The sequence below is a fragment of the Falco rusticolus genome, chromosome 4 (genome assembly GCF_015220075.1).
Source record: "Falco rusticolus isolate bFalRus1 chromosome 4, bFalRus1.pri, whole genome shotgun sequence".
Classification (NCBI taxonomy): Eukaryota; Metazoa; Chordata; class Aves; order Falconiformes; family Falconidae; genus Falco; species Falco rusticolus.
Window position 1 is genome coordinate 76,069,275 of NC_051190.1, and position 16,640 is coordinate 76,085,914.

At 40.7% G+C, this 16,640-nt stretch overlaps 1 protein-coding gene across 4 annotated transcripts; it reads right to left on the reverse strand.

Annotated features, from left to right (window-relative positions):
* Positions 1 to 114: 114 nt before the first annotated feature.
* FAM133B (family with sequence similarity 133 member B) lies at positions 115 to 15,886 on the reverse strand. 4 transcript variants are annotated; one of them, XM_037386071.1, is made up of 12 exons: positions 15,712 to 15,886; positions 11,801 to 11,898; positions 11,035 to 11,113; positions 8,885 to 8,959; positions 8,678 to 8,710; positions 8,214 to 8,282; positions 7,536 to 7,631; positions 6,395 to 6,442; positions 4,533 to 4,628; positions 3,699 to 3,747; positions 3,481 to 3,544; positions 115 to 2,199 (listed from the first exon to the last, which is right to left on the reverse strand). In XM_037386071.1, exons 1-12 carry the CDS (start codon positions 15,733 to 15,735, stop codon positions 2,076 to 2,078), a joined length of 855 nt encoding a protein of 284 aa, XP_037241968.1. In that variant the 5' UTR covers positions 15,736 to 15,886; the 3' UTR covers positions 115 to 2,075. The 4 variants fall into 4 exon arrangements, with proteins under 4 accessions (XP_037241968.1, XP_037241971.1, XP_037241970.1 ...); XM_037386074.1 differs by lacking the exon at positions 3,481 to 3,544 and having other exon boundaries at positions 3,703 to 3,747; XM_037386073.1 differs by lacking the exons at positions 11,801 to 11,898; positions 15,712 to 15,886 and adding an exon at positions 9,667 to 9,891 and having other exon boundaries at positions 11,035 to 11,114.
* Positions 15,887 to 16,640: the final 754 nt, after the last annotated feature.

The window sequence follows — 16,640 nt, forward strand, 5'->3', positions numbered from 1 at the left end:
AGCCCCTCGAGCAGCTACGCCGCTTCCAAGGCACGGCAGCAGCACCTGAAGCCCGCAGCTGACCAGAACACACACGTTAGATTCAGGCAATTAAAATGACATACCAGCTTACAATTTGGAAGACTGGGGCTCATTTCCATTTTTATTTCTTTCCGTTGCAGGTGGCTGTGTAGAAGTCAATTACGGTATCACACAGGACACAGCATTTACGCTATGGTTCATTACAAGTTCTTTTACCAAAACTGCAACACCATGACTCAAAAAGAAAACCACCCCCAAAAAATCAAACACAAACCCTAATCAAACCCCTACTGTTCACTTCACCTTGTCTTTACAACGTCACTGGCAAAACAGCATCTAGAATCAGTAACATCAAGCCCATCAGTATAAAATATCTGATCAACATATTCTTACTACAGTCTAGAGGGACACTGCTGCGACTCAACAGTTGTATTTTCTCAAGAACTTGAAGTCAATTTCTCTGTAGAATGCCAATATGAAATCACCTTTCTCCCCCCCGTTTTTGGTTATGGTTTGCAGACTAACCATCAAGGTCTTAAAGGTCTTGCAATTCTTGGCAATACAATATTTGAGAAACATCTGTATGCAACAGAGGTTAAGTTCTAAGTTAGCACCTGCACAACGAAAAAAAGGGGCGGATCAAGAGCAAAATCTACAGCTGACCATAGAGGAGGGACAGGCCGTTCTTAACTAAATGGAAGCCCAGCGATAGGTACTTCAGTGGAAGGTACTATGAGAATTTCATGTAAAAACTAAAATCAAATGGTTGCTTGTGTTTTCTTGTGTGCACGTTTAATTTACAAAAGCTTTTTTTCAATTTCTAAAGCAACTAATTTAAAAGTAAATCAGCTTTCTGATTTAGTCAACATTCTGTAGCCCTCAAGTACAAAAATATAAATACAAACTGTTTAAACAGTATCTTTAATGAGATTCTGGCAGTAGTTATCTAACAGGACACATCATGTAACAGGTCTGCCACTGAACTTGCTTAGAGTAAAATCAGCTTCAATATGAAGCTGTTAAGGTATCAAAACCCCGCTTTTTACATGCTAAGTATCTTCAAGTGTGCACTTAAACACAGCAATGAACTTAACTATAAGAGTAACTAAGTACATACATGAAACTCTGCATGTGGAACATAATTCATAGAACTGGTTACAACAAACGATTACCTGCATTTCGTTAATTTAAAAATGGTACAAATCATGCAAAACAATTCTAAAGATAATGCAAAGAAAGCTCCCAGTGTTTGCAAGAAGTATTCAACTAACCCAAAATTATGTTAAATGAAATATGCATACTTACTAGCAAAAAGCTATCACTATTTCAAAGAAGCAGAAGTAAAATCTTCAGGTTTCGAACGTCAGTTATACTGCAAAATGTCATTGCTCTTGCTTAATGCAGAAGCACATGCTTAGAAGCACAGAACTGCTTATTCAGAAGAAGTCTGCTGACAATAGTTCTGGCCTCCCTAGAATCAGAGATGCTGCGTGGATTAAGAATAGCAGATTTGCAAGAATCAAAGGCAAAGGCACCCTATGCGGTCAGCCAAAATTGTAGCATTCCCTTTCTCGTAAGCATGAAGATGGTAATGGGGCAGATCATAAACATTTCTACAAAGGCAGCATTTTAAATGTTATCATTAATTTCCCATTTTGTAAATGCCATTAGCAGACACCAGCATGTAATAGTTTATGTATAATATTAACCTGCAGGATGAACTTGGGATTTTCTTTGTCCAGATTTACAAATAAAGACTATTACTAATGCTTTAAAAGACTACTCTTACTATCTAAAAAGTTCAACTTTTATTTTCCGATATTTTACATCTCTGCTGGACTACCATCTCATACGGTTTCAAACATCTAACACTGCTTACTGCAATTTTATAGAAGTTGTACCTCATGTATTAAGCAGCAGGCAATAACAACGGTCTTTCCCAGCACAGCTGCATCTGGCTGGCTACTGAAAGATTATGAATATTTCTAAAACACAGGAAAACTCATGCAGTTTGGTAAAGTTTGCTGTCATTTCACAGTTTAAGTTTCCTTCAGTCATTGCACTTCTGTTGATAGTCTTTTTTTATTATTATTATTCTGAATCCGAATTTGAACCAGCAATCTTCTTTTTCTTCTTTTTACCATGTTTCTTGTGCTTCTTTCTCTTTTTTGCTTTATCCTAAAAAATAATAAAATTAAATTGAAGCTATTGTATAATAAAATTGCCGTCTATGAAATTCTGCTAGTGCAAAATGAGAGCACAGAAAGGGTATCTTAACAAAGATTTCCTAAGAGATTTCTGTAAAAGCCTACTGAGAGATCACAGAAAGAAAATGTGTATTTTACCCAGTAATTTGTACTATTAATAAGCAGTCTTCAATTTATCTCCATCATGGTCTGGCTATTTCACACCCCTTATCACCATCACTATTACATCTTCTAATCTTTTAGATGATTTTCAGTGCTTTATAGATTTCTGAGAAAGTACTAAGGAAGTGCTTTGACAAGCAGTGACAACTTATATATGTGGGAGTAACTAGAATGTTTACAGATTCTAAAGTGCGTGCTTGCTTTTACTGTGCACAATTAAATAGTTCAACCACATTTGGCTAGAATCTCCAGCACTTGCACATCATTTAAAATAAAACAATTATGATCTCAATTGTAAATATGAATACACTCAATTAACCCTACTGGATTCAGTCCTGGAGATATTAACCTGATCACTGTAATACAGAAGCTGAGAGATGCAATTCTGTCTTTTTGAAAGCAGAATTTGAACTGGAATTTGTAAACAGATGTGACATTATGTAAGCAAAAAAAATCCTGGTATGAAAGCTTTGTATCACTAGAAATTTCATGGCAAACAACTTATATGATTATGAAAAACCAAACAAGTACTATGGACAATGTGTATTATCACTGACACTCCTATGCTTGTATTTTTAGGCGACTAATGTAAACCTAAACCTTCCCTTCACGGTAACTCATCTAGACAGCTGAGATGTCCGATTAGGAGCACTGCTGCTGACACAGGAGATGGAAAGATACAGACATCTCTGCCAGACATTTAGGATCTCAGAATCACTATACTCCTAACTGAGGATCCTCAGGTGTATGTCATGAATTTGAGTTGTATATACATCACTGCTGAACCTTCCTCTCACTTTTACCAACAGAAACAAATGGACAAAATTAAGAAAAGTAATAGGTTGTTGACAGCTTTTTATTTGGTTGGGGGAAGAATTATATTCGTGTAGATGTTGCAGCGATTACATCCTAAGGCCCTTTTCACGGTCTGGTAGAGGGGGCTTAGCATGGAAGAATTATGCACGACACTGACAAAAAAGCAGCACTGATGGCTGTGTGGCAAACTGCTACCCTACCCAATACCACACAGATGACTAGTTCTAGTAGGTTGATACAGTAAAATATATGCTACAGTAAGCGTTAAACTTACACAAATCTCAAATCACGTATCTCTGTGAAAAATCCTTCCTTTAATTCAACAACTGAAAAAGTGACTTCAGCAGGTAAATAGAGAAATTGTTAATTTAAATTCATGTGACAGTAGACTTTTGTGATAAGACATCTGTATTACTGAAAAACGTGAAACTGGAAACTAATCAAGTACAGAATATTTATACCCTAAGACTACAGTATGTGTAAGAAGGATACTTGCTGTTTTCTCTTTTTCCTCATTGTTTTTCTTCTTTTTCACTTGCACCTGAAAAGAATTAAATCTAATGTAATGGAAAAGCAGCTTTGGAAGTGCTGTTTTAAATAAAAGTTTGAGGTTTTGTTGCATATAAATTAATGATGGCACAACAGCGGTAAAACATACTGAAGAAACACTGGTTATCTGTTCTGTGCTATGTTCTGGAATACACATTACCCTACACATATGATTTGGGAAACACACTCCGCTTTTAATACACAGCAGAACAAGACACAGCAGAGATATAAAGGTAAAATTACTAAGCCAATAACGTTGCAAAAATTCTTAATGAAAAAAAACCACATTGGAACCTTCCCAAATGTTGTAATCCTACAAGAATACAGATCCTCAAAGTAGATATACACAAGGGTGAGAGTAAGGTTATTATGTTCAAAATTTTCTAATTCACTAGAAAAGGGAGCCAAAACATTTTAGACATCTTCATTTCTCTCTTATGATTTTGAATAGATTGGCAGATTTCTTGTGAAGGACACCACACCAATCACTTAAACCTCATTTCATTGAGCTCTAAAATATCCATTAAAAGTTGAAAGTTTTCAAGAAAGTTAATTCTAATTTACTTATAAGTAATAGGAATTGTATTAAAATTCTAGTAAAATTTTTTATTAAAGATAAAAAACCACAAACAACTTTGAATGTGCTGCTCTTGAATTCAACTGCACAGAGCAGAACAGTTTCAACAACAGATTAAATCTAAGCTGGTTTGTTCACTGACTCATGCGAATCAGTAAGCTAAAGCATTATCACATCTGAAACTGAGGTTTCATACTGACCTCCTCTGTCTGATCTGATTCTGATAAGGAGTCTGATGATAAAGGTCCATCACCGCGATCGGCTTTCTTCCTTTTCCTGTGGTGACTTTTGCCTTCCTACACAAAGTAATGTATTGGTGAGTAAAGTCAGGCCTTTCAAATTTTGTAGAACTTCTGCTTAAAACTTAAAATTGAAATATTATTTCTAAGTTGCGAAATATTGTTAAATATTGTTGACAATATTGTTGACAAATTACTAATCATCAACAAATTACCCTACCAGCTGTTAAAATGCTTTTAGTGGAAATAATCCTTTTTCTGTATATTCCTTTCTCTTGTTACCAAGATACAGCAGCCTTCTATAAGTGAGAGCAATACTACTACAGTATAGTCTCTTATTTTAAAGAATAACACATGAAGGAGTAAACGTTTGAAAATAAAATGTTTCACCACTTCCAGATACCGAGTAAATTAAGATGTCTCAAAACGCACATACAAATGTTGCGGTTTCAGACTCTTGCTTTGTTGATTAAAAGAAAAAGCTCCCTCTATATCTGTCTCCCATTGGGAAAAGCTGTCCCTGCCAGCTGCACTTCAACACTTTATAATCTCGGTACATTGAAAGGACAGACTTTATTTTTACAATCTTGATGCTGCATGACTGCTCTGATGAGCTACTTTTCAACTCCCCCACCTTTCCTCTGGACCAGGCAAGGTGTTCCTAAGACTGAAGCTAGTTTCTTCCATTCGGTTTCTAAGGCCAGAGACTGAAAACAATTTCTTGCTAATCAACTTTTTGCAAGGTATGATCACACATCTCAGTTGTGCTATTTAGTCTATAGTAGGTACCACAATCCTTTCCCAAAAGTACTCAGGAAAAGTAGACATGATGCAACACATTTGAAGAATGGGGGATCTTCAGGTAGAAGACCTCTAGTCCCCAAAGGCCCTTTGCTTTCAGAGGATGTGTGAAAGCAGCATTACAGTAAGGGGTTCTGGTAGACACTTGGTCTTTGAATCAAAGCTACCTAGAAGTTAAAAGGAGTTGATGGGAAATGGAAACTCTGTGAAATGGAAGCAGCAGCACGGAGGGTGGTGATGGAATAAATGTATTGACACATTCGCCTTACACAACCGAGAATTTGTACATCAAAGTCAATACTGTTGACTGGGATGGTAGAGGCCAATGTGATAAGAGAGGTAACTGGAGAGAAAGACTAGGGAGGACTCTGAAAGCATTGTTATTTCTACCCTATGTGTAAACTAACTTAGGTCAACAAGATTATGTGCATTAAACAGAAGAAAGTCCTCAGACGTGTGGACAAAATGGTGAGGTGGCAGCAGAAAGGAGAGAGGGTTTTCATGCTCAAAGATAGAATAAGATAATTTTTTCTTAAGCCAATATACATTTTTCTCTGCAATTTTTCAAAGCTGTCGTAAGTACAATATTTGCAATTATGACTACATTTAGATAAATATATCCTCTGCTCAACATTCCTTAATTTACAGCAACCAGCCAGTATCCTACCAGGCATGCCACTGAAATATCACCACACGTATTTTTAGCTCAATGTGACTGCTCATGATAAAACCCAAAATAATGAAATGCAGCTGATCTACTTACAGCAGATCAGATACTTTTTTCATTTACCTTCATAACATGAACAGATCCAGCAGTTTCCACTAACAAGAATTATTAAAACAGGAGCTGATCCCAACTAATAGTCTAAGTCAAACTGGGGTACTGAATACCTTCTGACTGTGTAGCTTTGGACAGAAAATTTCCATAGGTGTAAATTGAAGCATTCAATATTAAAGATTTTTTTAAAAAAGTGCGTACATAAAATGCAGTTCTCATGCAAGTATTTAAAGAGTAAAAATACCTTCTCTTTTTCATAATCTTCTTTCGACCTTTTCTTTTTTGTGCTGTCCTAAATAGAAAGGAAAACAAACCATGACAAAACTATTTCAGGAAAAAGGCTGAAATCCCAAAAGCTGTTTGACCCATTGCCTTTTTCAGTCTACTGAAGGTCGTTCTTCAGAGTTTTTCTTTCTACCTTGCAGTTAACAGGAAAAAAGTCATAGTTTTGATGCAGCTACTAATTTCTTGAACCAGCAGCGTAAAAAGGTCTTTATGGAAACAGGTAACAAAGTCCTTGCAGTACATGTAAAGAGCCTCTGGAAAGGGTACCAGCTATCGCTACTATAACCACATATAACAGTCTGGAGTTCTTATTCTCTCTCTAAGCCCATCTCTGCTGATCAGGCAGGAGTTAGGAAGATACTTCCGTGGAGTCTTCTGTCTTCCAATTTCAGCAGTAATAGATCTGTGTCCCTTTATGTAGCAAAAGTTTTAAAAGTTCCATTAGCACAAATTCCTTACGTTTATACCACACTGAATTAGGTATTCCAGTGAAAGCCTGTGATGAAGTCTACACATAAAATCTTAACAACTTGCTATATTATTAATATTTAGGCAAGAAGTACAATTACCATCCAGTGTAACACAGAACAATGCTAACATACAAGAACAAATTGCCTCATGTATCTTCTCCACCCTTTTGTTCATTGAGTAAGCCCGTATATCCACAGTCCACAGATACTTGGAAAGGCAGTATTTTGGCCACTGATAGCCTGTAATAACTATATTTTCACAGATGGTGTTCAATTAAATAGCATATTCACAAGAATTTCACAGAACATTAAGTGCTAACGTAGTAGTAAAACTAAACATTTGAGCAGCACAAAAGCTGCCTATGTCTGAACTCAGAAAAATAGCTAAAAGTTGTTGGAATAAAGCATGTTCTTTTTCTAAGATCAAATTATTTCTGCCAGGCATTGTGACCAGTGGAGGTAGATTCCTGACTGCATCTGGAAGATACAAGTGCAGCTCAGCTACAGAATGCATGGTTTAAAATTTGGAAGATAAAAAACCCCACCCAGGTAAGTGAAAATCAGAAGTGTGTATGTCTTTATAACACAGATCAAGAAAACTTGCCAAGGGTAACACATCTGCATATTTACCTTGCTATCCGACTCAGATGCAGAAGTTGAGCTTGCTGAAGATTTCCGTGAGGAGCGGTACTTCTTTTTCCTTCTTTTCTTCCCTTGCTTTTTATCCTATCCACAAATATTGTAGGAAAAAAAAAAGAAAAAAAGAATTTATTCTCACTAGAATTAAAGACTTAAATTAAATGTAAAGAATAGGGAACACCAAATTCCTACATGTTAGCATGTTCTCTTGAAGGAATAAAGTACACTACAGTCAGATTCTCTTAAGAGGAAGACCTTCATAACTCTCCTGCATTGAAATAATGGTGAAAAATCCAGGTTCTCTAGGTTCTGTTTATTATTTAGATGTGTGCTGTAGAATCTGATTATCTGTAATAAAGATTTTTGCTAAAAAGTAAAAATGATATTTTTGCATTTTTATGATTAGATGGGGGATTCTATTGAGAAAATATACAATTCAATGTTAAAACAGAAATTGATCCAGTTTACAAGCCAGGCACCAAAAATTTATAGTCCTCAAAGAAATTCTTGCAGAGATACATGTCTAAAATTCACAACTTTATATGTATCAAATGCATAAAAAATAGTTTTATGCGATCCAAGCCCTCAAACAATATTCTAAAATATATTACCAAAATCTCTGTTAATAAGCCTCATTAACAAAACATATTAGATTCTATTAGTTCTTACCTCATCTTCTGAATCAGATGAACTGCTGGAAGAATCAGAGCTTGATGAAGAAGAGGAAGATGAAGACAACTTGACCAAACACAACAAAAAGTGAAGCTTGTGAGATGCAGCATTTTGTCTGGCAAATATTCTAAAGTCCCTCCAAACCCTACCTTTAAAGTTTATTAATTTGCAAGGTATTATCAACGAAATTTTACTTCCAAGCAGCTCGTCTTACAGATTTTATTTATTAAAACTGTAAAAAGTAACTTCTAACATTTTTAACGATATCTATTTAAAGCTCTTTTCCTCCCTTTAAGCAGAAGTAAAATTCTGCTTGTACAGAATGTACGCCACCCCTCTCAAGTTATTTTAACAGCTAAATTAAAAATTAGTTATACTCTCTCTTTCCAAGAGAACTTGAATGACAAATAGGAACAAACCCAAAGCAAAAAAAAGCTCAGAAAACTGAAAATTTTGCTCACCCTATTAGATTTCTTCTTTTCCTTTTTCTTTTTCTTAAAAATAGAATAAAACAAATGTTACTTTGGCATGATGTTCTTCTGCTGTGCATTTAGGTTTATGTACTTTGATGATGGCTTTTAAAATGTATTTATGAAATTCTGTACTGGCAGCATCGATGATAAATGCAGTTCTGAACACAGGCTGTAGGAAACTGAAAAATAACGTACCTCTTTCTTTTTGGAGGAACTCTCGTTTCCACCCAGTAATTTCTCCCTGTGTTTTTCCAGTTCCTTCCTCCAATTCTGAAAAAAAAAACAAACACCCCAAACAGAAACAGTGACACAAGTGTTATTTCCAAATAGGTCTTTTTAAGAGGCCTTTTTCGAAATCTTGTCCTCTACCTGGTATTATAGCCTTCACAAAACCCACAGAAAATAAACAACATATAATGTTAACCAAGGCTATAATGCATTTGATTTTACAGAAGAATAATATTCATCAAAAATATCATGTTAGTTCACACCTTAATGTTCAAGTTTTTTGGATTTAGGACTTTGGAATTTATCTTCGAGGGTGTTAATTACGGTATTTTTACTTTTGTAGCACAGTGTTCTTGCTACAGCACTTCAGAAGGCCAGGGTACCCTACCAGAAAAACTTCATAGCAACACTCTTACTTTTGTTAGGCCAAACACACTGCACACATAGAAGTCTCCTCTCATTCCTCCTTTTCAATTCCTCACAAGGTCTTTATGTCTACCTAAAATCCCCTCTTCAAGAGCTTGGAAATATCCAACCTGCCCCCATCAGACTGAAAGGCTGCTAGCTCCAGTCTGTGCTATTCCTGCTTCCTGTCAGACACACCACATGCTCCCTTCGTCATTACTACTATTCCGATCCTCCCTTTCTTCACAATGAAGCCGCACTGGTATTGTATTGGCAAAGCAACAATAATCCACATATTGTGCTGAAGGGACAGGAAAAAAATTTGGAATTAAACAAGATTATACCTGTGCAATGCAGTATGATACACAGAAACCCAAGTCAGCATACGGTGAATTAGCTGACCAGTGCTGCTGAGCCCAGATACACTGCTGTGTGTCATGTGCTTCCATGGTCCATCTACGCAATACTGCGGTGGGTCGCGTACTTCGATATACCAGCTACCCAGAGCTACCCGAGGGGTCTGTAACAACAGCCTGTGCTTTATTAGGCAGGTGCTCTCTTTAAATTATCTGTCAGTAAAACAGGAGAGAGCACAACTCATTCAGAGACTTGTAATCTTTTCAGCTTTCAGAGATCTATTCTTCAGAGCTTCAGGAAGAACTCGTGGCCATTTCACTATTTGCTGCACCCCCTCCTACCTTTCTGCCATACTGAAAGGCTGTTATCTTCTATCTATGCCAGTTCCAATTATTTCATAATAAAGCAAAGATAAAAGCAGGAAAGGAATAAAATACTAAATCAAACTCACCAAGCGAAAATTGGCAGAGCACAGAACAACCAATCCTCTCAGAATAGCACACCATGACCCTCCAAATACCAGTATAATTTCTTAGGCAAAAAGGTAGTAGCAGGAGTACTACGCGTACTATACCCTTCCAGTAACAGAGCAGGAGCATAATCTACTTCAACTAGAAACTCACACACAGTGACGGAGACTACAGCTTGAAGCTTAGCTCAAGATACCAGAATCCAAAAAGGAACAGGAACAGTTTAATTCATTGTATACTAATTTCTTCCTACATACACAACAGGACTTACACATGAAACTTTTACACTGTGCTGATCTCCAGTAGGTACTGAACACAAGCATCAGAACGGTTGCATTTATAGCAGGGAACCAGCATGGAATTAATCATCTTAGGATGAGAGAGAAAGTGCTTTATAGTCTTATCTGTGTATTGAAGGCCATTCTTTGTGCCTTCTCCCATACTAATATTATGTGTACGTTTCTTGCCAAAGACACGTTTCCACTAATGCACGTTTTTAAAATATATTCGGATCATGTGACCTTAAACAAGAGAAGATTAGCCCAACAGACTTCAGTTTATCATACTGGAAAGTGCATGAGTTTCATTTATTAATATAAACACATGCATTTGTAAACTGTATTTACATTTTTGAAAAGTTAAAAAGTTCTATTCAGCAGCAGTTGTCGAAACTTTTTATATAGTGTTTCTCTTAACTGAGAATAGCTCTTCACTGGTTAAGTGGTAAACCTTAACTTCTGATACAAATGAGACAAAATATTTACTCATTGAAAGCTTGAGTGAAGTGAAATGTAATGGCTACTTGGTGCTGTTAAAGATAACAGAAGGAAAGTGGTATGTAAGATATGAAGAATCAAGTACTAACATACTAATAACATTACCAACCTCGTTCATCTTTTCTTCAAACTCAGCCAAAGCCCTGGATCCTTTCTTTTTCTTTTCTAGTTGTTCTTTCACTTCTTCCCTACATAAAAAGGATGATAGATCACAATTTTCACAATTAAAAATACCTTCTTTGGCATCTAACTTTTTGTAGTTTTTTTTTCAAGTTTAACTTTGGCTGAACTTCCAACAGAAAGAAGAATGAAAGCATCTTAGATGTTATGCATATCGTAACCTAACCGTAATAACTTAAAGTATGGTAATTAAATCCCTCTGAAAGATCTAAACCTAACTTTGTAATTAGGTGAACTGTTCTCTAATGTCTAATGAGAGGAGGCAAAATGGACTGAATGTAAAGTAAGTTGTTGATAATCTCAAAGCGATGATTTTGTTGGGTAAACTGTGTTCTGTGAATATACCAGCAAAAGCTTTTGCTAGAGATTACTTTGTTTAAAAATTATAGATATCTGCAGGCTTTAGGTAGTAGGATTTGTGAAAGAGGCAAAATGACTGATGTTTTCCTCTTCTGAGAAACTGTTGCCAAAACTTTTAAAGACAAATAAGAAATATGCAATTCAAAATGAAATACTATTGTTTTTAAAAGAGGAGATTAAATACATATTTGAAAAAGAACACCCTGGCCAAAGACAAGGCATCTTTCAAGATGTATTACTGGGGAGGAGGTAGATACCATTGTCATCTTAGTAAGAGGGACCAAATCTTTCTCTCAAAAGGTCAGAAGGACAGACAGACAACTGTTGCCACTTACCATGTTGGTCTTGGCCTGTTCAAGTAGTCCTGTATCGTTGGTCCCGAGTTCTGGGCAGGACCTCGCGCTCTGGCCATAGCTATGGGATTCATATATGCCTTGAATATGAAATAACAAAAAGAAATATCAAATTCACTAGCTGCGCTGTGATATCAAAATCTGTCCTTTTTGTTCTTCATAGGAACTTCTTCTCGCTTGTTGAAAAATAATTCTGACTTGTTTCTAAAGATATAAAATATTTAACTAAACCAAGTTGATTCAGTCTGGCAGAAAGACTCAGGTATGCGCTTTCAGTTAGAGACTGACAGAAAGAACTCATCCACAAAGAGACTATGTTGCTTACAGTAATTCCCCTCCCTGAGCAATGATTTTGCAAACCGAGTACAGTATCACAACTGCTGAAATATTCTCTCTGGGACAAGTGATCCTACTATGCCTTTAAAATTCTGCTCAAATTCATGACAGTAGATTCAACAAATTCTGCATAAAGTTTCTTGCTGTAACACCAAAACAAGCAAGTGGCGATGCTGTGCTACAGTCATGCATGTGTGAAAATTCTGTGATTTAGGGCTATTTTAGGGAGGGGGAAATTTATGGGTTTTTTTAAATATCTTATGAGGTATTCCATTTTCCAAACCCATGCAGCCTCTCCATATTCACCCTAAAAATGTAACAGCTTACAAAAGATTAATTTAAAACTTAGAAACCATAACCCACCTCAGCAATTAATGAAAAAACTCTTAACTAGCAAACAATTATTATTTTTATACCAATATTTTACTTACGCAAAAGGAATGTACATGTACCCCCTTACCTCAAGGGCTTCTACCACTACATCCTCTCAACATGTCACAATTTACTTTTGCAAAACATAACACGTGCTGTTCTTACTGTCCACAGTAAGAACACTGACCCAACAGTCAATGATTAGCTTTAGTTGACCAGCTCAAGATTTATTTTTTTTTTTGAAGTACAACGTTTTGTAGATTCAAAATAAAGATTTGACCATACGCACAGTAGCTCTTACATGCCCGCACTGCTTTTTATCAGGCCATAAAGTAAGCATTTGGAAACCACCACGCACAGCAAGTGAACATTTGTGAAAGCTGTCAAAAACCGCAGCTGCCGCCTCCTCTCTTGTTCCCCCTACTGCAGAAGCAGTGGACACTGCAACACTGAGTTTCTGGACTGGACTGCGAGCAGGCTGATGGCCTGCAGCTCTTGGGACCACATTTGGTCCTGGAAAAGAGACTCTAGGCTCTACCTGGGATGCGGCAGCAGGCCGGAGGGAAACAGTCCCCACACGGAGTTTGGCTCATGGTCCATCAGCTAGACCACACTGAAGCAATCTGAGGGGTCTTTCAAGTGGACCATTTTTTGACTCAGGTTGACTTTGCAACTCTTAACTTTGCGGTCTGCTGCCATTTCTTGGGGCTTTGCTGTGTTCCTTTACTTCACACAAAAAGGGACTAACTAACATGGGCAGGTAAATGCTGAGGTATGCCAATTTAAACTAGTTGAACCTCAGCTTGGCACCTTCTTTTGTAGCCTGGTGGATGTATGCACTCAAATAGTTACAGCACTTAGAGATAAGTATTCACATTATTAACTCTAGCATTTCATTATATGACAAATAAGTATTTGCATTTGAATTCATCTTCAAGTAGAAAATGAGCTCCTTTAGCAACGCTGGAAGAGAGTATCTGAACACTGTTTTCACGGAACAAAGGTAATTTCAATGTACTAGATCCACTATAGAAAACAACAGCAACATGCTTAATCACTTGGCTTACTCCAGAGAGCAAAGCAAGTCAAGTCTTTCCGGTTACCATTCAACAATTTATATCTGAAAGGTCTATCTTCTTACATAATTATTATACCCAACATTAAAATTTAATAGAAATTAGCTACCTTCTTACCTGAGCTAACCTGAAACAAACACCTTACCACCTCCAAACAAAACTCACTACCTGCAGAAGAGGCTAGAACTGTCAAGTGTTGTTTTTCTACTTCCTCAAACTGATCCCAGATAAGCAGCTAGGAAGCTTCCTTCCTCCATTCAAGTGGCCTTCTTTAACTTTCTAGAAGCAAGTGCATAACGACCGAATACTGCTCTATATACACCACGATTAGGAAATATATACCACAATTAGGAAACTGATGTCTTAAAAGACATTCTTGCAATTTCAAACAGGTTTATTTATGAAGAATTACTTTATCAATAAACGTTTCTTAGAAGTATTTACGCGACTTTGCCAAACTGCACCTCACTCGCCAGAAAGAGCACAGAAATGCACCCTCAGTAAAGAAAGTGCTTGTCTGCACATTCATTTTCTTTTTTTGGCAGTTTGCTCAAGCAGTTATTAAAAGGTATCTGTTGTATAGCTTTCATGCTTATGAAAAGCATAAGGCTCCAGTCAGCTAGGGTTCTTTGGGCAAGCGATACAAGCTATTACTGCCTTGCAAGTATCCTGCAGATATGAAAAACCTAAATTTATTTTCCATCTCCAAACTGTCAAAACGATGGTGTATTTAAAAAGGGTCATGGGAAAGAAGCAACAGGTAGGAAGCTTTACGATCATAGAACAGAGGTGAAGGGTCCTTCCTATATTATAACTTGTCTGTGCCAGCAGCTGTCATAGCATAATGAACCTTATATAAGAATGTAAAGATTTGCTGGCATTGGTAGGTGCATCCCAACTGTCTCATTGAAAGAACATAAGACACCCAAATAGACCCAAAAACATTATGGGAGGGCAACACATTTTGAGCACAGGCCAGGTCTTGCAGTCTAACACTGTCCACACTTTCTCAGTACACTTATTTTGATGCCTCCATAATCAAAGGCCTTTATACATTATACAAATACACATATACAAACTATGTCCACCATGTCTGTTTTGTATTATTCCACCAAGGTAAGCAAAGACATTCCCCTGAATGGATCTGAGTATGAACTCCTAGCACATACCAGAGACAAGGCGGGGTGGGAGGTGGGGGTGTGTGGGTAGAGAACACTATGACTTGGTTTTACTCGTAAAGCTCATTAATTGTAAATTTACAGTGCCTAAATGAGTTATGAGCATAAGGTGAATGGCTAACTGCTATTAAAAAGTTTTCAAGAAAAATACGAAGAGGGATGAACGCGGTAGCAGTATAAAGTGAGGTCCTGCCGCCGGGTGTGTAGGAGCACATCTGTGGCCGCCCGGCGGCTGGCTCCGAGGGTTCGCACATTTCAAACCGCTCCGGTACCGCGGAACGCCAAGTTTAAGGAAATCCGGCTTCGCGAGGAGCGGAGCTCCTTCAGGGAATGCTGCAGCTCCCACGGGGAACACCGTAGCTTTGTAAGGACCCGGCCAGCATCTTAATCACCTTCACGCAGCAGATCACAAAGCGGGCACCGGCCACGACCGCCGCGGCTCTGACAAGGCGGCGCGGCGCGGCCCGGGGACGGCGGGGACTCGCCCGCCCGCGCTGAGGGACGGCCCGGCCCGCAGCGCCCCGGGCGGCCCAGGCCCGCTCCCCGCGGCGCCCACCGCGGCCGGGCGGCCCGGCAGGGCACGGGCCCGCCTTTGTTGTCTGGCGGCACGGGGCCCCCCGGCCCCGCCGCCGCGTACCCAGCCCGCGAGTGCCTCCCGCCCGCCGAGGCGCAGGCCCGCCCGAACGGGGCCCCTCTTCCCCGCGGCTGCGGGGCGGCGGCCCTTCCGCCCCCGCGCCCGGGGCACGGCAGCGGCCGGACGGGCCTGCTTAGGCCGCCGCGGCTGCCCGCGCTCAGGCAGCGCCCCGCTCCCCGCGGCTTCCCCAACGGGGCCCGCCCGAAGCTGCCGCCGCCGCGGCGGATCCCGGGGGCGGCCGCCGCGCCGGCCCGGGCCCCGCCGCCACCTCCCCACCGGACCGCCCGTGCTACTCACCACCCGGTTGTCCCGCTTCCCCATGGCGCCGCCGAGACCCGCCGCCGCCGCCGCCCGCCGTCGCCTCGGCCCAGCCCGAGGCCTTCTCCCCGCGCCCGGGAAGCCGCGCCGCAGCCGCCTCGGCCCCGAGCAGCCGCCGAGCTGCGGGGAGCAGCGATGGCGGCGGCCACACAGCGCCGCCTGGCGGGACCGCGCCGCCACCGCGGGCCCTCGCTGCCGGAGGGCTGTGGCCGTTAGCGCCCCGCCTCAGCCGCGCCCCGCCCCTCAGCCCGGCGGCGGGGGGGGTGGGCGCAGTGGGGAGGGGGGCGGTGGGGTGGGGCGGGGGCCGGTGACAGGTGCTGCCGCGGAAGTGCCACCGCCCGGCCGCTGCTGCTCTGTCACGGGGGCGCGAATGACAGAACAAGCCAGCACCGGGGCAGAGCCACAGGAGGCGATCACGCCCTGGGGGTACGAGTGGCAGATGTTGGTGCCCGAGTTGTTATTAATTCCATTTTACCGGTGCGAGGAAAGGGCGCAGCCAGCAGCAGGTGTACAATGCACATCAACTGCGGCCTTGGCGGCTGGTGCCGGTGTGAGGGCTTGGCTTCTATGGCCTGTTGGGGAGGGGTGGGCTCCACCTGCCCAGGGGAGGCAGCGGCCAGCCGGCTTGGCCAGGCAGGCCTCACACCGGTGGGCTCGGGGGGGTGGGGTGTCCAGAGTGGCACTGCTCACGCCATCGCATCCAGCTGGGGGCTACGCCAGGCCAGCCAGAGCAGCGGTGTATGTTCCTTAGCTGCCTCCCAAGATGAGTACCGGAAAGCCAGCTGCCTCCAGGGGTGTGTGGCTGTGGTGGATCCTCCTGCACCCCTCCTGGGACACCCACACGCTCGATTCCCTCTGCAGTGCCCGTACACCGCACGCGCAGCACGGGGAACGAACGGGGAGAACCG

Coding starts and splice junctions, on each gene's coding strand:
- FAM133B (XM_037386071.1), bottom strand. CDS start 15,735: ATGGGGAAGCGGGACAACCGGGTG. Junction 8,711..8,884: donor GTTCCTCCAAAAAGAAAGAG/GTACGTTATTTT, acceptor TCTATTTTTAAG/AAAAAGAAAAAGGAAAAGAA. Junction 3,748..4,532: donor AATCAGATCAGACAGAGGAG/GTCAGTATGAAA, acceptor AATTCTTTTCAG/GTGCAAGTGAAAAAGAAGAA.